At 32.2% G+C, this 22,230-nt stretch overlaps 2 protein-coding genes across 4 annotated transcripts; one reads left to right on the top strand and one right to left on the bottom strand.

Annotated features, from left to right (window-relative positions):
• Positions 1-345: 345 nt before the first annotated feature.
• Positions 346-16,420, bottom strand: LOC135831275 (adenylate kinase isoenzyme 5). Of its 2 annotated transcripts, none has more exons than XM_065343645.1 (10): positions 16,106-16,420; positions 9,999-10,172; positions 8,590-8,700; positions 4,979-5,124; positions 4,679-4,861; positions 4,281-4,575; positions 4,005-4,180; positions 3,773-3,886; positions 3,520-3,684; positions 346-1,040 (listed from the first exon to the last, which is right to left on the bottom strand). In XM_065343645.1, the coding sequence occupies exons 3-10, from the start codon at positions 8,624-8,626 to the stop codon at positions 678-680; spliced, it is 1,479 nt and encodes a 492-aa protein (XP_065199717.1). In that variant the 5' UTR covers positions 8,627-8,700; positions 9,999-10,172; positions 16,106-16,420; the 3' UTR covers positions 346-677. The 2 variants fall into 2 exon arrangements, with proteins under 2 accessions (XP_065199717.1, XP_065199716.1); XM_065343644.1 differs by lacking the exon at positions 16,106-16,420 and adding an exon at positions 11,384-11,944.
• LOC135831272 (SUN domain-containing ossification factor) lies at positions 14,631-22,193 on the top strand. 2 transcript variants are annotated; one of them, XM_065343639.1, is made up of 12 exons: positions 14,631-14,788; positions 15,044-15,176; positions 15,451-15,572; positions 17,004-17,410; positions 17,512-17,735; positions 17,820-18,074; positions 18,148-18,473; positions 18,549-19,135; positions 20,553-20,749; positions 20,825-21,040; positions 21,115-21,382; positions 21,467-22,193. In XM_065343639.1, exons 1-12 carry the CDS (start codon positions 14,733-14,735, stop codon positions 21,961-21,963), a joined length of 3,288 nt encoding a protein of 1,095 aa, XP_065199711.1. In that variant the 5' UTR covers positions 14,631-14,732; the 3' UTR covers positions 21,964-22,193. The 2 variants fall into 2 exon arrangements, with proteins under 2 accessions (XP_065199711.1, XP_065199712.1); XM_065343640.1 differs by lacking the exons at positions 14,631-14,788; positions 15,044-15,176; positions 15,451-15,572 and adding an exon at positions 16,656-16,915.
• Positions 22,194-22,230: the final 37 nt, after the last annotated feature.

Raw genomic sequence — 22,230 nt, 5'->3', positions numbered from 1 at the left:
TACGAATATATTTTTTGAAATCTCGTATCTAAATGTGAAAATTGAAGGAAAATTATTATAAGCCAAAGTATTTCTATTGTTAACGATTTCCAAATTTGGAATAAAATGAATCAAAAGGTAATATTTTAAAGATTTTCCAAGAGAAATAAATTATTTTTTTTTAACAAATAAAAATTAAATTTTGGAGCTTTTTTTGAAGCTCTCTAACTTTATAACCTCTAGAATCATCAATCAAACAATTTAATGTCTATCTATTCCATTTTTCAAAAAAAAAAAAAGTACAAAAGATGTGAATTTCTCTAGAATTTTTTTTAAATATTAAAATAAAAAAAATAAAAAAATGCAATTTAAAATTCTACTTTATTTCTTAAATAAGCAGAAAAATTATTTTATAAAAATCTTAATAACGAAATAAATTAATGCAAACTTCGACTGTCATCAAAGAAAAAAAAAATCCATTTACATACAATACAATAATACTCGTAATTAAGTTATTCGAATCGACAAAACTAGTACAAAACTTTTAAAAACGCGATCATTCGCCGCACGAAAACGCTTAAAAAAATATTTTAACAGCCTAAAAAATTCATCGTAATAATAATAATAATAAAAAAAAGTAACCTTAAATCCATCTAAAATCATCACACTCTTTTTTTTAAAAAAATATTTTTTTCATTTTATTTTGGGTAACTTTCTACTTGAGCATGGGTTTGTAACGTGTTTCCTTGAGAATGATTTCCACCGTTGGCATGGGAGACTGACATGACGTTATTTGGACCAGGTTTACCGCCAGCAATTATACTGGTAGAGCGTCGTTCTCTCGGAGGGCCATAACCGTTGACTTGTGGTCTGCCTGAAATGTTTTCCAAAATTTCGTCTTCCAAGTCTTGTAAAAGAGCTGCTTCAAAATTCATGGGTATTTGTTGTCGAGCATCTGGTCCGTGTTCTAGAGCGAAATCTTCTTGAACGTGTTGGATCGCCTCGAATAAAGCTATGTTGAATGCTTCTTCGACCTCGGGCGTTTCAGTATCACCGTCGACCTGTTGATTTGAAAAAATACCCAAGTATTAGATTAGAATGGTTTTTTGGTTTATTTTTCTCTCAAAATTGATCTGTTTTTTAAAAAAAATAATTTCATTGTCAATTCGTGTTTCTTTTTCAGTTTTTTTTTTTTTTTTTTTTTTTTTTTTTAAGCAAAAAACTAATTTGAGCCCATAATTTAAAAATTAAAACATTGGTAAGTACATACAAAGGATGGGTTTCAAAAATTTCCAAAAATTATTGAATGGAAATTGAGCCATTGAATTTTTGAACCTTGGTTTTTGAGAAAAAGTGACCGCGCGCACCCAACAATTGAAAAGTAGGTACTTTTTTCAATTTTTTATCACAAAATTTGTTTATTTTTAAAATCGATTTTAACCATGAAAAAAATTGTAAAAGTTGAACTGTTCCACAAATTAATTCAAGTTCAATCTTTCCATTTTTTTTCAGAATATTTCAAAAACGAGGCTTTCTAGAAAACAATGATTCTTACGTTCCTGTAGGAAATTTTAGTTAATTATTTGACACAAGTCTTTTATTTTTCAGGCTCTCCAGAAGTTCGGAGACCAGTGTAAATCACTTCTCCCCCCCACTCTTTACCCCTCCCCTTCATCGAAGCCCCGTAGAAAGCTGAAAATTGTTAATCATAGGTAGGTACGTTATTTTCTGAACTTTTCCGGAATTTCAGTGAATTGTTAAAACCACTAATTTTTTGAAAAATTTCATAAACATTCCTCAAAACGAAATTTAGCACCAGTAAAATCGAATTGGGCTCACCTATTCCTGATCCCTTTGGTCAATTTATGCACAGTTTTTCAGAGTATATCATTAAATTAGCTTGAACCCATCATTTTCTCTAACAATGAATTCCATAAAAAGAGCTAATTCGTAAACGATCAATTTTATTTGATGTATTTCTATGATTGCTCAAGTTTTTTGAATATTGGAAAATAAAAAATTTCGCTGAAAGCTTCAAAGTGGTTCAAAACCAATACCAATTTTAGAAGGTTTAGCCCAGTCAAAATGCAATTTGACCCAAACATAATTGCGATCAAAGGTTTTTTGGTGTGCTGAACAACATACTAAAAGTCCCCGCCCCTACCCCACGAGCTAACCCCCCCCACCCACAGTGGATCAAAGCCCCCCCCCCAAAATCAGTTTTTTGTCAAAAACTTCCGAGATATCAACTTTTGAGTAAAATGAACTTAGTGATAATTTCATCTCTTCTCCAATACCTATCAAATGAGCTGTCAACCAACTCCCTAGCCCCAAGGGAGGCTGTGCTACGACCCCTCCAAGTGACGTAATTTTAATGTTTTTACATTTTATGACTTGGGACTTGGAACCTGTTCTAATTGAATAAATTGAGTCAACCTTGGGGAATGGGATCCTTTTAAGAGCTAGAGTTGACCTCTGGAGTGGGGTGGGTCAAAGTTGAAAATTACCAAAAGGTCATTTTTTTGGAGGGGCATAATATGACCCCAAATGGGTGAAAATGGTCAAAAATCATACCATTGGTCAGTACCCCCATTGTGATCAACATATCCAAATTTCAGCTTCCTGGGTCATCCCCGCCTCATTTGAGGCAAATTTAAGTTCGATCCCCCCTTATTTTGCCCCTATTTTTGGTTTTTTCCACCTTAAAAGGATTGGGGATGTTCTAGGGAGCTGAAATTTGGATATGTTGATCACAATGGGGGTACTGACCAGTGATATGATTTTTGACCATTTTCACCCATTTGGGGTCATATTATGCCCCTCCAAAAAAATGACCTTTTGGTAATTTTCAACTTTGATCCACCCCACTCCAGAGGTCATATTTTTTGCTGCTATTTGACTGGGCTAGTTGTCAAAAGAGTAAAAGAGGATATACTTAAATTACATAATTATATTGAAATTTTCTCATAGACTTAGGTAATTTGAATTTCAAACATTTGTGGTTTTAGAAACGAAATCGGTAGACCTTTAAATTAAAAATTTTTTGAACTATTTTTCATTTTTTTTTGTTTTTTTATCTGAAATTTTTTACTGGAAAATTCGGAATTGTTTCAAGTAGTTTCAATAAATTGTTTAAAAAACAATTTTTTCTACTAGGTATTTTCTTTAGCATTTTTTAAGAAAAAACTTGAGATGTTTTTTTTTTTTTAATTGGAGTACCTAATTTCATTTTATCTACTTGATAGTTGTACTTGCGAATGAAATGATACGAATATTCTTTAGTATACCTACGTATTGAGAGTAGGTGGGGGAAAAATAATAATATCCAAAAATTCAAGCAAGTACAAGTACAGATCGTACTATAATAAAATTACTCCTCGGTATATTTTTTTGCAATTCAACTTTTTGGATTATTGCCACCAAACATTTTAGTGTTTTTTTTCGCGATTTTTACGCCTAGCATACCGTGAAATGAAGTTTTATAGCCGGATTAAAATAATTAAGAGTATTGTTTACGATAACGAAAGAATGCAACTGTACCATAGTCAGTCTGTGTTCAGTATCCAAGACTTTGAGCATTGGCAACGTTCTTTCTCTGAATATTTCCAGACGTTTGCGAAAAGCAGGAACGCTGTCGTCCCATCGACCACGACTTAATTGTAATTTTGAGCAATCGAGTAGAATTATCCAAGGATGTTGTTGGTACTATTAAAAAAAAAAAAAAAAAGGTAATTTCCATAAGTATTCGAGGAAATGGATTAATTTAAAAAATTTGAAATGTTGATGATATTACCTTCTCTTCAAAATCATGTAATTCGTCCAAATCCCTCGGAAAACCGTCGATAATTATTCCATTAGCATTGATGTTCGCCAGCATGGCTCTATCTAAAACTGCATTAACGACGTTCTAACAAAATATAAAATTTTATAATTGTATTAATTTCCTACATAGGTATCTATTTATATTTCTACAGAGATCTTAGCTGTATAGGTATAGTTGAATGATAATATCTCTTTTTTATTACTTTATCGACCATTTCTCCAGCTGAAATCGTATCTCTGACCCTTTGAGCCTCTTCAATGGGTATATCTCTACTGTTAACCATAGCTCGAAGTACTCCTCCCATACTTATATGACTCCAACCTGGCAATCGTCTTAGAACTTTGCCTATCAAGAGCCCTTTATTACTACCAGGGCCACCTACATGTGGATTAAAAATGAAAAAAATAATCAATTCCAACTATTCCAACCCATTTTAAATTAGGTACCTACTTATAATCACGATTTTAAAGATACGAACCAATCACATATACAGCTGCAGGGTATCCACTAGGAGGAGGATTATGAACTGATACAGCAGTAGTGGTAGTTAATGATCCTCCGGTGACAGAAGCAGGAACAGTCACAGATACCGCAGGTACAGTATTAGTAATAGATGAGGTAGATAATACGGGATCAGGCTGTAAATTAACCACGGTTCCATTCGGGATTGTCGTCAAAGTAGCTGTTTTCTCAGCATCTTGCGAACCGATGATCCTCAAGATGACTGCTCTGAAGTCGTTGTATACTTCGGCCGGATTTCTTTCTCCGTTTATCTACATATTTGGAGATGATAATACACGTTAGTACAGGTAGGTAAGTTTCTCCAAGACTAACGTTGTAGGTACTTAGGTAGGCATGAATATTATAATCTCATACCGAAGTGAGCATTTTACGCTGATCGTAGAAATCAGCCACTGGTATAACATTTTTATAAAAATTATTCAATTCCATTCGAGCTAGACTGAGCACAACGTGGCCGAGTTTTGCGCCATATTCGATTTGTTTTTCTAAACTGCTTCGTGTCCAGGATAGTACAATGATACCGCTGACTGCCTTGATCTGTAAGGCAAAGAAATAATTGATAATATTCAAGTATTATAGATACCTACGTATATTGTGCTTTGCTACTTGTGGATCATTTCATATCGAAATTAGTTGCCTATTTTAACTACCTACCTTATCGGTATATTCGACAACGTCTCTCATATTTCTCGGATATCCAGAAATTAGAAATGTTTTAGCAGCGGGTGACATCTTCATTTCAAGCATCAGGACCTCGGCCACAGTTTTGCTAGATAATTGATTAAAGTCTTTCGTCTCTCCTGAAAGTTATTGCACAAAAATGAATTTCATTAAATAACAAATAGGTACAGCTATGGTAAATTGGTGCATTGCGGAAACACTACCCGTTGATGTTCCATGAAATATGAAACAATTTTTTTTTTTAATTTGAAAACAAGATTAAATTTCCAAATACATAACTTATTACACCCAAAAAATGAAATTCAACATTTTTTTCGAATTCTCAAGAAAAATTTATCAAATTCAAAACTATAGGTACCTACCTATAGAAAATGTTTACTTAAATTTCAAGAAAACATATCATGGGAAAAAAAATTTTAATTTTGATTATTAGAATAATTGTTTTCAAACTCTCACTATACCTACTCGAAGTTAATAAAAGTAAATTATCTATTTTTGAAATTTGAGTAGGCAATCGTTTAAAAAACTGAAATTAAACCTTCCCAATAAACCAGAAATACAAATTCCAAAATAATAAAAATAAAAATTTCAAAGCCAAACTGAATAAAAATTCCATTTTAAAAACTGAAATGTCTTTTTTTAAATTTTCAAAAAATTATTAGTACCATAGAAAACCGTTCCCACGAATTAGAAAAAAAAATCAATGTAAAATAATTTCGAAAAAAATTCAATCAAATTTCAAAACTAAATCTAGGTACTAAAGTTGGAAAAAATAACAGTAGAATAAATTCTTCCTTATTTTATTGAATAGAAAAAATAAATTTTGGATTAAAAAAAAAAAATAACAAAATTAAATAGAAATCTGAAAATTTTTAATTTGAGTTTTTCGCAATTGACTTACCGGTTATGTTTCCTATGCACCAATTAATTTCTAAAAATTTTCAGAACTATAATCTACCACAAGACCACATTGCCATCCGAACACTTCGGCTGCTAAAAAACAAGTGAACTCAAGTCTCAAGCGCATTACCACTCACACCGAAGTTGGCTTTATTAAAAAGTGAAAAGTGGGGAAGAGTGGTGACGATTAATTCTAAGTAGATAGTGGGGATGATGAGTCATATGTGATTAACCAATACCTATCAACGTTGTGTAGAGAGAGGTACACAGGACACACCTACACGGAGTCGCACAGAGTGTGGAGCAGGGAGCACAGAGCACAATGATGTGATAAGCTAACTGATAGTGAAAGGTACTCGCACATGTGGCGGGGGAAACTAAAGGGTTCATCCTGGTAGAAATATTGACCCATTCTTTTTATTTTTATCAGAATTTTGTTGAGTAGGTAGGTACCTAATTATGTAATTAAAACTATACTGCAATGAACGCTTACGCAAGATACCTTCATTTGAAAAAAACCATGGGCCAAGTTATCTTAGGAAATTATTTTCTAAAAGTTGGATTCTAAGACTACTTTTAGACTTTTAACCTGGATAGTGTCAAAAACAAATTTTACCTACTGCAATAATCATCTCCTTGGGAAAAATTTTATACTTAGTCATGGTAATATTGATAAGAACATATATTTTTAAATCAAGTAAATATGTAGGACAATTTTCTGGTCATATCGCACACCTTGGGAGATAAGGTTACATCTCAAAAAAAAATTGATTTTGACATTATTGCATTTTTGGGGTTTGTATGACCCCCCTCCACCAAAAATAACACTTTGAGTTGGATACATTATGTAGATCTAGTAAAAAACGCAAATGGCCTAACTCAAAATCCCAACAACATTGCAAGTTGTTTGGAGTTATAAGGGCACATCTCAAAAAACTCCACCTTTTTTGGGCAAAATTTGTACATATGTACAAAGTGTTGACAAACAGTTTTGATTGTTTTGAATGTTTGTCAGATAGAAATAGTCACAAGAAGTGCATTTTTTATTGGTTTGTACCTAATGGAAATTTTTTAAGAAATTGATCACTTTTCAGAAAAATGAATTTGCACATATTTTGAAATTTTAGTTTTTTGAGAAAAACTCAAAAACTAAGCACTCTAGAAAAATACTAATGACATTATGTCGATTGGAAATTCAATTCTCTACAACTGTGGTGGCATGAAATTTTTTAAGGACGCTTCCTTTCGCCTCCACATCAACTTTAATGAAAGGTTATAACTCAAAATATTTTCCAAGCATTGAAATATTTCCCCTTTAACATTTTACTTTTCAAAGTGTTCTTTGCTAAATGAAGGTACGATACCAGATATTTAAAATGGGGTGCTATTCATTCCTCACAATTAATTATAAGTTGATAAAAATAATGAATCAAGTTTTTAAAAAAAATAACATCGCTCTCCTGTAAAATTTCACCTTTTTGAGATGTAACCTTATTACTCCCAAGGGGCGATATATGTAAGTAGGTATCTACTGGCTATTTAGATGCTTTTGCCCAATTTATAATCAATGTTTCCAATCAATTTCAGGAAATCGTGATTTGTTTCGGATTAAAATTCAAGTAAAATAGAGGACACTTCATCAGTTTAAGCATTTGAGCCCGAGTTAAATGGAAAAGGGGCCTTAGTCATTATTTTTTTTGCAGATTTGACTTGAAATTCTTTTCTACAAAGAAATATCTTCCAATTCGTTTTTTTTTTCACGAAAGAACACTTCAATATCACTGAATATGGTGAAATTAATTTTAAAAAATGTATATACTTATGTATTCAAAATTTGTGAAAAAAAAACAAAAAAATGATTAAGGCCCCTTTTCCACGGAACCCCTTGTTTATTCCTGGGATTAATTGCAAACTCCATTTCAAATTGATTCTAATAGGTACTCACAATAATTTCGTTTAATTTGTACAAAATATCAATCACAGATAGATAGGTAGTACTCGTACTTCTTTATTTTCGTAGATTTGAAACAATAAATGGATGCAAAATCTCGTTTGAGTTATGCCCATCTTTTTATGCAGACATTGAACCGTTGTTGTAGGATCATGTATGTACTATTTTATCGATCATTTTGAGCAAAGTTTTAGTAAAATTTCTCAGATAAAAACTTGATATTTTATTTTTTTTTCAGAAAATTTATCTAAAAATCAAGTAGATGGGTATTTTTTTTGTTTTTAGTTAATTTTGATTCATTATACTACATACAACAATATATGTATAAACTATTTCAACTATTTCATGAAATTTTTGTTGAGAGTCAAGAACGTGTAAATTTCCATATACCTAGGACGAAGCGACAAAAGGTAGAAAAGAAGGAGAAGAGAACTAATTAAGTACAAGAATTGTACCATTTTTGTCATGGAGGAATTTTGCATTCCTGTTTAGCGAATAGAATGAATTTGTAGAAAATCTATAATTTTAAGTACCCACTTATCTACCTACCTAAGAACATAAAATTTTTATTGTACTTGGAATTTTCTCATTATAGCCTCGTGTGTAAGTAAATGTTGGTAATTCTAAATGATATCAACTTCGACGTGATTTTTGCAAAATCTCAATTTTTATTTCATTACTTATTAGTATCTACCCGTACCTAAGTACCTAATAGAAAAATAACAAGCATTACCACTTCCAATGGTGTATTGCTGTAGCAAATCAGTCATATTGATATGTATGATACCACGTTTTTCTTCTGCCAAATTATCACAGTGTGTTACTTTACCACTTCCAGGACCCCCTGTTGAGAACAACAATAAAACATATAAATAAACCATTGATTTAAAAAACAAAAAAAAAAAAAAAAAATCGAGACTGCATTGTATTACGTATTATTTGGATAGGTATGTCGTAGACGTATTTATTTAAATTCTTATTCTCATTCCATTCCTGAACTTGATCTTCAAATCATCTTTTTATGATCCTTATTTTAAAATTTCAATTTGGCAACTTATTATATTGTATTGATTTTTTTTGTTGAAAATTTCAATACAACTACCTATTGGTTTCCCCTCCCAACCCGAAAAAAATCAATCGATTCTATTATTTACCTCATTGCAATCGACCAAACCACCTCCATAATTTCCCCAATAATATGCAGCTAATAAACCAAACCATTGGCAAAAAAAAAAAAAAAAAAAAAAAGATTCAACTGAAAGAAATTTTCACATACGAAAGAAAAAAAATGATGCGATGTTAATGGAGTAAATTGTATAGAACATGACGCCAAACCGTAAAGTTCAGTTTACTTTAATAATGTTTAGTAAGACTTCAAGCCAAACTGACGTGCAAAAGTGTTATGTGGTCATTGATTATCCATTGTTAACACTTCGTTTACATTTACCTTAATATATAAACCTTTACCCCTTGAATGTAATCATTCCACTATCTTATCTATGCCGAAAAAAAAAAAATGTATAAAGCTGCCTTTGTGACTGGCAAAAATTACTCGCCGTTGATATATTCGAGTATGCTTGAGAAAAACATATGTTTTTACGTTTAATTAATGAGACGATGAGCGACGAGTTGTTCGTTAATACGGAAAATATAGCAAATTATACACTTGGAGAACATTTCTAACCTTGTTTTTAGGAATTTTTATGGAAACAGATATGTCAGGCTGATATTGTTAAACGTTTTGCCATCGATTTAACTTTAAATCAATTCATCAACGTGTGTGTATGTCTATATGTACCTTATACTAGATAGGTATTCTTTTAGAAAAAATTTACCTGTATGAATATTTAAAATTTTTTTCTGCAATCGATTATATTTCAAGACTGAAATAGGCTGAACATTTTTAAAAAGGTTTCTCGTGTGGAAAATGGATATTTTGTTAGATATTACGGGCAATGGTAGTAAAACTTTTTGAGGTTAATTTTATTCGAAATATTGTGCACGGATTTGACTTTTGATCTAATTTTTGATCGAGTTTATTTATTTAGAAAAAAAAAAAAAAAAAAAAACACGAGAAGATTGGAATCTTAATCAGAGGAATTAATTCCAAAAATTAAATAAATCTCATCATCGTTATCTTACCAAGAACAAAAACAACGGGTATCTTCGGTACTTCGAATTTAACTCTCCCTTCGTTTTGTGAAAAAAATTGTCCTTCGGTAGGTGTAGCTGGAAATGGTTGATTTCTCCCTCCATCAGAAACCCAAAGCGCACGTCCATCAATAATCTCAAGTTCTTCTGGCTCATTTTTTTTCTCTGAAAAACAAAAATTAAAAAATAATTCCCATTCTTTGTAATAATTATTATGCAATCGTGTCCACGATGGATTAACAAAACTTGTACATTTATGCTCTTATAGTTTTGGTAGTATAGTATACTATCATACTATGTACCTATCTGTATTATTCATACGTTGAGAAAATTAAACGTATTTGTCATGATTCCATGTTATTTTTTTTTTTTCATACGGCGGGTATACTTTAATTGAAAACTATGCTATAATACCTATAATATCGTTGTTTTTCAGTACAGAAAAAAAAAATTAATGAATAATTGGAAAAATATCACGCGACAAAGGGACAGCTCAGCACGCGAACCGAATAATTTTACTTGGTAAAATTGTCAACATTCGATGGTATAAAATGTCATATCAAATTAATGCAACGATATTGTTTGAATTCCAACACTTGAATCGTGCTAATTCCAGGAAAACAATTTTTTGGGACCATTTCCTATTGTTTAATTCCATATTTTGATCGTTTCAGAGTCAATATTCATTGTGCTAAGTTGACATTTCATTTCAATTGAATTCGAATGAGGTTATGTTTACAAATATTCAGTTAACAAGCTGACAGATCATATCAGTCGAGTTTCAGTTCATAACAAGATAATTTTTGTATTTGCGGACGCCTAAAATACAAACAGCATATGTGATTTTATCTACATCGAGGTAATAAGTTGCCTAGCCCAGGTTTGCAGGCGGCCACAACACCTATCAAGATAATTTAACCTTCCAAAAAACATCATGCAAGGGTTGCTCGCGATGGTCAACGAACTGAATACATTCCCGAAGGCGAATAAAATTACTATTGTCTTCCAGAAAACCTATAATTACGAAGAACATTGATTATAAAGATGATCGTAGTTTTAAAAAATGTTAAAATATACCAATTTCAGAAGTTTTTTCGACTTTTAAAATAGATTTAGAATATCCACGGATTGTTCTAAACGTGATAGCATTTGAATAAAATGAAAGTAATTACCCAGAGTTGTTTTTCAATTGAATAAAAATAACCGTATGAAAACAATTTGAATGGTAGAATCGTTTTGCTTTTTGTTATTGTTTTTTTTTTGTTCTCTAAATTACAAACTAATAGGTACTTATTTCTAAATAAATAATCAAGTTGAAATAAGTAAGCACCAAAGAAAAAAGTTGATGAATAAAATATTATAATAATTATACATACCAGTATCGAGACAAGTTCCCATAGTATGAATTACTAAATTAAGGCATCTATATGTAGGTTCTTAAACGTATTAAAAAAAAAACAATTAAAAAACATTGGCGCATTGAATGTTAAAATTTCTTCCTTGTTTTTTTATAAAAATAAATATCAGCCGTAATCATTTTCCGAAAACCGATTCATAATCAAAACACATTCTGATTGCTTTAAAAAACTATAATAAGTGTAATGTAAAGGTGTGAGTAATATTTGCAATCACAACGCGACTATTGTATATTAATCAAAGCAACAGTTCGACACTATTAGAAAAGTAATATCAAAAAATTCGTGCTCCGTTTTCGACTCAATCATGATGCAACATATCATAACGTATAATTAAAATAGAAAAAAACGTTATTAAAACAATTAATAAAGCGCCGCAGATTTATTATTTTCGTTAATAAAGAGTCAAAGAAGAAGAGAAAAAAAGCACTCTATTAATATTAGATACACATGTCCTTAGCCTTATTACACGACAATATCGTTACCGGTCCACAACTGGAATTATTTTGAGGCCTTGAAAATGCTTCAAACGTCTAACTAATGTTTCTATGGATACAATATTTTCCAACAACGCAAGCGTTTTGTACCTTATGTATTTTGATTGTGTTGAGACATCCCAACTCTTAAAAAACAAAATTGAAATATTTTACTTTTTGATTGCAATTAGACAATTGAGAATTTGTACGTAATGAAAAATTTACAATCAAATACCCCCACACGAGGAGTTTTTTCTTCTCGATGGAATACCTGAAATGAGAGATAGGTACTTAATTAGGAAAAATTAACGAGTAAATTGTATCGTGTAAAAAATCCATTACATAAATATTATCGTAAACGTGCAGCGTTTATTTGTTTACCTTCTTTTTCAATAATTTTATATGCTTATCAAGCTTTTTGATGATGCATTATAAAGCTGTAGTTTTAAATTATTTTGGTAAACAAATTCTGCTCTGAAATATACTCGTGTATATCTCGATGGATTGTATAATAACTGTAATTTTTCATTCGATATTGCTTTTTTCTTTCGAATAGGTAGGTATAAGGCGGTGAATGTATTTTTAAAAATGCAAATAAGGCGGAGAATGTATTTTCAAAAAATGTTTACTCATTTTTCATAATTTTACTCTTTTTTTTCCATCGTGAATTTTTCAGTAGCCAATAGCCAATACCTATAGGTATTTATACATCTAGATATGCGATGAAGACACGAAGAAAATGTTTAAAAATCGAAGAAATAAATTGTTTTTAAAAATATCCTGCTATATGTATGGTGGTACCTAGACCTACGTATAATTAAAATTAAAGATCGGAATAATTACAAGGTACCATTGTTAACTTCGTAATGCAACGCAATAAGTTATTTAATAAATTGTCTAACAAAAATTGTTTACAATTTGAAAGAAACTATTTTCGCATATACTTATTTGCCATTAATGAAGGTTGGATGCACCATTGAGGTTTATCTCTTTGAAAATGAAAACGTGAATGTAAAAGTATAAGTGTTTTTAATTAATGAAAAAATTTTAAAAAGAAAATTCTAAAAATAAACATGATTCAATCAATATTGTTTAAATTCCTGTTTATTATGCAAGAAATTATACGCATGAAAAAAATAAACATAGAAAACAATACTAATGTTTTTCAAATCTTTAGCGCAAGTATGCAGATAGGTACGCGATATGCAACTTTGATGATTTGAAGAAAATTTCAAAATGCGTACCTAACCTACCTAATTTGGACGAAATAATGCAAAAATGCCTGAAATATCAAACAGATGATGTTGAAAATTACGAATACTTAAATGAAATATGATCAAAATGGAATGAATTTTGCAAAGATTACATCAAGCATCATAAAAAAAGGTGCTGCGCGGATTGTTATGTAGGTACCTACAGTCCTACACTAATGTTAAAATGTGTATTTTTCTTGATTAAAAATCATTCTAGACGTTTTCAATGCATTTTGGGTCATATTTTCGCCATTTTCCTCAATTTTTTGCATGTTTTCAAAGTGCTAACCGAAGTTCAAAATTATCAAAACTATATTTTGTATAAAACATGGCAAAAATTTGAAAAATTCCTAATTTTTTTGCCAATTTTTTCCAGATTTGGAAAGCCGAAAAGTAAAACTAAATTATTGGCTGTTTTCAGCTTATTTGACTGGATGCCCGAGTCTGATTTATTAATTTTTTTCACCTTTTTAAGTTTTTGGACATTTGCACTTTGAGCATGAGTTTGAAATACTTAAAAAAAAATTAAATAATTGATCTAAAAATAAAACCTAATTGAAAATTTCTCTTTAGAGACACTTTGGCCAATGGCCATCATGAGCATGACAGTTTCAAATTTATATTGAAATTGAGGATATTCAGCCCAACTTATTTTGAGTTCCAGAATTCGACCAGTGCATAATTTTAATAGGTTTTACTTTTAGAGAGCTGGAAAGGCGCTCTTGTGAATCAAATGAAAAAGATTGCAGTAAAATTGGCGACTGGCGTTTAAATTTGAAATTATAGGTTCAAAACAGAAATTTACTGTAATATTTGGAGAACGAGAAATAAGGTTTGTCTTTTTTACGCGGATTTTGGCAGCTTTTCGAGAATCTGGATTCTGGCAGATTTAAAATCCACGAGAATCTGCTAGGGCTTAGGATAATTAGCTTTTGAAAATGGATTTTGGATTTTACTTGAAGAGAGAATACTTCTGATGTTTTGAAAGTTTGTGGTGGGGATCTAAAAAGTGTTTAAAAAAGAGATTAAAAAAACGTCCAAAACCCAGATTTTTGAGAATCGACCGTGTAAAAAAAACAAAACGTACTTATAGATTGCATTTGCAATAAAATTGAGCAAAAATAGCAAAATTGAGAAAAATAGCAAAATTTAACAAAAGTCAAAATTTAATTTAGTTAAGTAGTTGATTTTTATATTTCATCAATTTTTATTTTTTGTGTTGTATTTTACTGTATATTGAAAACAATTTGAAAACGACTCAAGTCTCAAAGTAAAATGATCATCTCAGGATTCAAGCGAAATGGAAAAAACACTCAAAGGTAATGATTCCCTTGACAGGCTAACGTTGTTTTCAAAAAATGGCATTGTTGAAAATAAAAAATGAAAAAAATTTATGTAAACAATATGTGACGTCATGACTCTGATAAGGCACCAACGATCGCGATTCTAATGCCAAAAGTCAAAAAACAAAAGAAAATCATTTTTGAAAAAAAATTGATAAGAACAAAACGAAATTTTTGAAATTCACAATGATGAAGTAATTTTTTCATGATGTAAATTTAAAAAATACTAAAATGCGTTATGTTTATTAAATTTAAGGTTCTAATTTATTGTTCAACATTTATTCTAGTCACGCTGTAAGTATTTTCATCCTAAAACTTAATGAAACACTCGAGCTTTCTTCACCACTCATCACCTCTATAAATTTCCCGTTATTTTTCCTCAAATTAAATTTTTATGAGATTTTCACCTTTCATCTCATTAATATAGAACTATACAATATCATAATGTTCATAATTAGTTCATTACGCTTGGAGTAATTTTGCTGTAACTCGTTCATTTTCAAGTTCAACGTACACGCACACTTATTCTTTTGTTTTTTTATTTTTTAGTTTTACAATACGTAACAATGTTATTGAAGCAACAAAGGGAACACCCGATGGCAAAACATGCTTTAGTACAGAAAGCATTTCACTAAACACCACGTACGATGACGATAATCAATACTTCTATGATGATTCCAAGGCAAGGCTAATTAGAATTTTTAATTTCATCTTATACCTTTGATATTCGTAATTTAGCCATTTTATATGTCACGAATAAGTTCGAGCTTTTCTGAATATAAAGCTTTTGTACCAATTCGTAATATTATCGTAGTACATGGTAGATGTTTGAAGAAACTACGTGTCGTACTGTGAGAGGCCGTAGTCGTAACATGATGCAATACTCAATACATTATTTTTCATGTTCAACTTTCACAATTAGCTTTTTAATCGTGCTGATTTGTTCATTTTTGCAGAAAAGTAATAACATCAACAGACTACAGTCGATTCTCGGGGACTATATTTCCAAAGGAAATAAAAAAGCGAAAGAGGTGAACGATGAATTGAAGTTGATGTTCTCGAATACCGAAGAATCCATGTTAGTATACCTAAACTAAGTGTAATTTCAACGAATGTATTAAGCTCGCACATTACTACATATTTCTATTTCTGACCGTTGGAAACGGACGCTTATTAAGTTAATAAAAACTACGTCAAGGTTTTTAATAACTTTCGACCCTCCAGCTCAATTATAATTCAGCGTATAATTAAAAACGATTGTTAATTAGGTTTTTAAACAAAAATCCGAACGTTTTTAGGAATTCATTCGTTTATGAAATGAATCCATTACTCGTTTAGTTGAAATTCATTTTCAACGAACAGCGATCGTTCACTCTAATTTCGAGAAAATTTCATCACGAATTATTTCTCATCGATGAACGACTGTTTTCATAAAAATATGATTCGAAAACCGTTACTATTACGTGTTCTTTTACCCGTCTGTGGTTTTATTTGATTTGAAAAAATATTTTATTGTGACGTAGGTACGTTGATACGTCAATGTAACATACTCGTCAACTGTCAGTTGCAGTTGAATTTTGAAAAAAATAACATAATCTCTCTAAAGCTTACCCAAATAAAGCTTATCGTTGTGAAACGTTTATTGTAAAAAAATTACAATGATAATGGCTTAACAACGTGAAATTGTCAAATTCGTTTACCGATAACACCACAGAACCGTAATCTCGTCATAAATTTCACGTACTGAAGTACTGAACGATGAAAATTTTCATTTTGAAGTTTATAAATTTATCTTCGAAGTAATCTGGTCGCTTTTCTTTTGTTAATTTTCAAGATGAGATTATTTTCAACATTTTTCATATCGTTTCGTCAAAGTAAAAGTTGAATAAAAAAAAAAAAAAATACAAGTGAAAATATTTCACCTCAATCGATTGAAGGTGGCGATGGCGGCGTCGGCGGCAACGATCAATTGATAATGTATTTTTGTGTTTTATTGCGTAAGAAAATCTGTTCGGATTCATTATTCAATTACATTAGAACACGGTGTAGCTACTGTAGCTGTACACGTGTTCTACAGTGTGTAACTAACCGTGTACAACCTGTTCGACGTTGCCTGAATACGCATTTCCGCTTGATTGATCGACGTTATTAGACGGAAAGTAGTCATGTCGCGGGTATTTTTCGGTTTATCTAATTTGCGATACGTACAGCAATGATTTTGTCGCGCGAATGTCATCGAGTTATAATATTTCATATACGATGTCGAAGCGGTTAGCAGATAAAATTTTAGTGAAATTTCGAGCAGATTTTTAGTAATTTTTTTTCAAGCCAACGTATGTGTTATATTTTCAACATAATTGCGGTAATTTTGCAAATGTTATGTTTATTAACGATCGCTTTTATGACTACGTCTCATGTCAGGTCGGTTTTATATTTCTTTTTCATCGCTTGTTTCATTACACTTGATAAACTTGTGTTGATTTTTTTTTTTTTTTGGTTTGTCGTTTAGATCGTTTAAGAAACAAGATGTAGAAATTTTCGCCACTGTAATGGATGAAGATACAGCCGTTCCAGTCGTGCCTACATTTCGCACCCAATCTAGTTCTTCGTCTAGTCAATTCGATACTAAGAAATTCGCCAGCAGTAAAAATGCGTCTGCCAGTGATGAATGGAAACACGATGTAATAACAGATCTCAACGAAACTGAAATTCATACATTCCACGATAAAGATACGGTCGAAAGTGATATTAAACCGGAGAAGAGCAACGTCACAACAGATCAAACGGTTAATATACCTCTGTCACCGGATACCTTCAAACCGGTCAATGATTCGGGTACCATTGCTGATCGAGAGGATATACCATCGTTTAGAGAATGGACTGAGAAGCATCTTGCCGAGGAAGAGAAAGAAAGAGGTAATGAGTGATGACATTTTTGGAAATATTTCTTCATGGCGATCTCATTTCTCTGAGGTCTTAAGATTATTGAACGAATTATTGATTTTTTTTCGTTTTAGGTGACGATAACAACACAAACATTTCAACCAATGGTAAACGTCCCAAAGTACGTAATAAAAACTACGCGTCGTTGGACTGTGGAGCTAAATTAATCGCCACAAATCCGGAAGCCAAATCAGCCGGATCTCTTTTATCAACCAACAGAGATGAATATCTACTTAGTCCGTGCAATAGTAAAATTTGGTTTGTCGTTGAACTCTGTGAGGCTATTCAATTGAAGAAGGTTAATCTCTTATTTTTATGCTTTTTTCTCGAAATATTAATCATTATGAAAAGAAATTCATCTGACTCCCTCTTTTTTTTTTAGGTCGAATTAGCCAATTTTGAATTATTTTCATCATCGCCGAAAGATTTCTCGGTTTTGGTATCGGACAGGTTTCCATCTCGTGAGTGGACGACAGTAGGCCGGTTTCTTGCCACAGATGTAAAATCAGTACAGAGTTTTAATCTACAGCCGCATCATTTCACCAAGTATATCAAAGTTGAATTTCATTCGCATTATGGAAAAGAACATTTCTGCCCGCTTTCCATATTTAAAGTTTATGGGACCAGCGAATTCGAAGTTAGTGATTAAATATCACTCGAATTTTGTTCAATTTGAATAAAACTCTAAATTGAACGAATAATGTTTTTAGGTTTTGGAAACTGTAGACGAAGAGCTAGAGAACGACGGTATCGAAAACGACGACGACGTAACCGAGCCGATAATATCGGATCAAGATCAAAAAAACAAGAAGAAAGAATCGTCTAATAATTTATTCGGTAGTGCCAGAGACGCTGTAATGAATATCGTGAAAAAAGCAGCCGAAGCTTTGGTCATCACACCTTCTCAAACTGGAAGTGCTCTCAGTAACGAGACCGTAATTAGTCAAAATCGTACAAATTTCACTACGACGAGGGATTGTTTCACTCCCAGATATTCAGTGCTCTGTAAACAATGTTCGGAAGAATTCTTTAATAAGTAAGCATCTCCCTCAGTTCCTCCTCTATCAAGAATAATTATTTTCGAGATAATCTAATGGAATATATTTTACAGGGTTTATTCGAAATTAAGTTGCTATTTAAAAGAGCTCCACGAAATGCTACAAATTAACGTGATTTGGAAACCTTTGCTAAAATACCACGTCTGTTTCTCATTCGGAATAGCTCCAATTTACGTGAAAGCGAATTTCCTGAATTTCACCAGATCCAACGATTTCTACGCCTTGCGTCTTCTACCGAAAGAGATGTTGGCTGCTTTTTGCAATCTGATCGCTATATCTGAGAATAAAGCTAAACTGAATATGACAAATGGCGAACTTCTGTTACCCAATCAAACGCAGAAGAAATGTGATAAATCTCCGTTATTAGATTCCGTTTATCAGAGTGAGATTCCTGTCAGTGAAGTTGCATCGCCGTCTTCGTCTTCTTCAACTTTCAAAATCGTCGAATATACTACTTTGACGGATGACTCGTATGACGAACAGAAGCTTTCTTCGCAGATAAAGCCGACGAAAACATTGGCCAGTGATTCGGAAATTCCGTTTATTTTGAAAGATCCTGCTATGGCTACGGTGATACCTAACATAGCCGTTATACCGGAAATACCTGCTGAAATTGAGAGTAAAACGCCGGAAAGTGAAGGTAATTTGTCTTGGACTCACGTTCGTATTGTTCTTTTTAGCTGAATTTTTCGAATATTGAAATTTTGAATGGGGATTAATTTTTGATAGCTTCAGAAGTTTATTTGAATAGATCTAGAACGACGAGCTCTTTTATTTCCTTGCCAAGTCTGGGTTAGAAGTCAAAGATTGGATATTGTGGGATATAATTTTATATTTGGCTCAGTGGCGATTCTGGAGGAGAAAATGTAGGGAAGTCAGCTATTTTGAACAAAATGAGCATTTTTCATGATTTTTTACAGTTGAAAAAAATCAGCCCACAATGGGCATAATATAGGTATCCGTAGGTAACGATATCGTATCATAACTCATCAAATTGCCTTCCTTTACATCGCGTTAATGCAAAAATAATCTGAGAAAATAGAAAAGAGAATCCACTGGAAGTCACCAGGACCCTGACTTCCCTAGAAGGTATATTACGTGTACTACTACACACACACCAAGCATGTAAATGCGCGTTCTTACGCATGTTACCATGACAACGTTGGTTGTAAGGGCAGTCAGAACTGGTCTGACTTCCAAACATGAAATAATTCATCTGGTCTAGCGCGTCACTTACGTTTTTGCCACGGCGCTGTCGTGGTAAAATTCTAACTCACGCGCTTGACCATGGGAGTTTCTTTCATTTATTTGTGAGGCTTAGAACGTTCGTATGTATTTTCAAATAAAAATTTTTTGGGGAAAAACACTTAGAATTACAGATAATTTGAGCGTTTTTTATTTTTTTTTAAATGGTAAAATTGAGATAAAAAACAGAATTTTGGAGAAATTTTAGGGGAAGTCTGACTTCCCTAACTTCCCCCTGAAAATCGCCACTGATTTGGCTTCTGTCACTCGATTATTCCGAAAGTTTTCTTGATGAAAATATCCAAAATTCGAATGAATACTCCAAATGTTGAGCTGATTTAATAAAAAAATCAGTTGATCAAAATTTTTGGAAAATAGATCTCCGAATCAACATTCGAAAAGATAGATCACTTTTCGTGTTGAAAATCAAAAAAAAACTATTTGTCATGTCGGAAAAAATGCAATTTGGATTTTTTTTTTTAGGAAGAAAACGAAATTTGAGTTGGGATACTTCCATTTTTCATTAATTTGCTTAGATATTTTGTTTCCAACGTCAACTTTTCTGTCTCCTCCTTTCTCACCAGAAATCAAGGCTTGTCTCAATCTTGGATTGAAAATCCCTCCTTTCACCATCGTCCCTCAATCAAATCATCGAAAAATGCTTAAAAAATCCAGAATGATTGAAATTAATTATGTAATTTAAATTTATTTTCATGGAGCTTTTTTCTTACATGAAAATTCAGCTAACCCTGAAGAAATCTCGAGCAAATATCTCGATCGTAATCTAACTCATCTTTTTTCTTCTCAATTAGACAACGAACCTATCAAAGAAGTCGATCACAGCAGTGTAGAAATCGTCGAAGATTCGAATTCATTAGATTCGTTGATATCGGAATTGGAAAAATCTGAAGCCAGTCAGCAAAGTTCTTCAACTTCTACGCAAACGTCCACACCTAAACCTCCTTTACAGAAAGAATCAGTATTTGTTAGATTAGCTAATCGTATTAAAGTAAGTTGAATTAAAATTTGATCAGACTGCATACCTATTATGCGACGTTTTGATTAAATTTACGTCTTTTTTTAGGCTCTCGAACGTAATATGTCTTTGAGCGGACAGTATTTGGAAGAGTTGAGTAAACGATATAAAAAACAGATCGAAGAAGCCGCCGAAGATCGTCAGAAAAATCTCGAAAGAGAGGCTCGTAGATCTCAAGAAATTAATACTTTATCTCAACACGTTGCCGAGTTGACAGTCGCCGTTGATGCTTTGATCGCCGAAAGAGATAGTTGGAGTTATAAGGTTCGTATACTTTACTAGTCGAAATATTTGACAAAAAAACATCTGTATAATATTTTTTTCCCTTCAAATTACAGTTCATTATGGTTGGCGAACATAGTTTGATTATTTTCATCGAAATTGTAATATTTATCGCGATCGTTTGTCTTTGTCGTGGTATTCCGAACGTTGAAATTTCCAAACGTAAGTTTAGTTTGGAGTGGCATCGTAATAGACCATCTCAGGATGATATATCTTCGGCCGGTACGTCTGTTAAACGAAGACAATCTTTGGACGATTTAAATATCAATAAAACGACCAAACCGCAGAAAAGACGTCCTAGCGAAGAAGCTTTGAAAATAGACGGTACGTTATAATTATTTTTTCAACGTTACGAAACTTAAAATATTCGTACATTTTCAAATAATTTATCATTTCTGTCGTTTAAAGGCGCAACGCACCAAGATTTACTAATCTACGAAACAAACCGCAGTTCGAGATCGGAAAACCGTCGCAAAAGAAGAAAACGAAAAGAGCTTTTATTAAAATCGAACGCTAACGCTATTAATTTAGAAACCGGTGATAATTTGATGAATAGGAAACCACTGCTGAATAAATTTAGCACCGCTCCTCTATCTAGAAGCGCTTCTGCTTCCGAAATAGACGAACATTCTTGGGGTAGAATCGATTACAGCCGAACTATGCACGTTGATGGGAAGAAACCAACGACCGAGAGCTACAGACAAGACGAAAACAAATACCCGCCGCCGTTTTTCAAAACGGCTACTTCAGTGAGAAATAAAAGACTGTCAGGACAGCTAAACGGGGCACCGAGTTTATCGCCTGTTTACGATGTATCTAGTGATCAAGATTCGTCTCTACCTTCAACACCGGTTAAAGAGAAGAAAGTTAACGGCATTAAGAAAATGGTGAAGAGGTTTTTCTAGTAGTTTTTTTATTTTTCAATTTTTTTTTACGAGGGGGTGGCCAGGGCGAAGGGTTTGAAGTGACTAGTTCACATTTTCTCAAAAGGGGTGTAGATCTGTTAGTAATTTTATTATTATCGGTGTATTGTTTCTTTCGAGTTTTGTTTACTTTTTTTTGTCTTATTTTGTAACGAATAAATGTTCCTGTATGCGGTATGATAGTATTCGGTAATAGATGTTTTTTTCATTCATTTTGTGTTTTATTTTTTTGAAAAGAGTTCTAGAAGT

Source organism: Planococcus citri, chromosome 1 (assembly GCF_950023065.1).
Source record: "Planococcus citri chromosome 1, ihPlaCitr1.1, whole genome shotgun sequence".
NCBI lineage: Eukaryota > Metazoa > Arthropoda > Insecta > Hemiptera > Pseudococcidae > Planococcus > Planococcus citri.
This window is presented reverse-complemented; position numbering and strand designations above follow the sequence as displayed.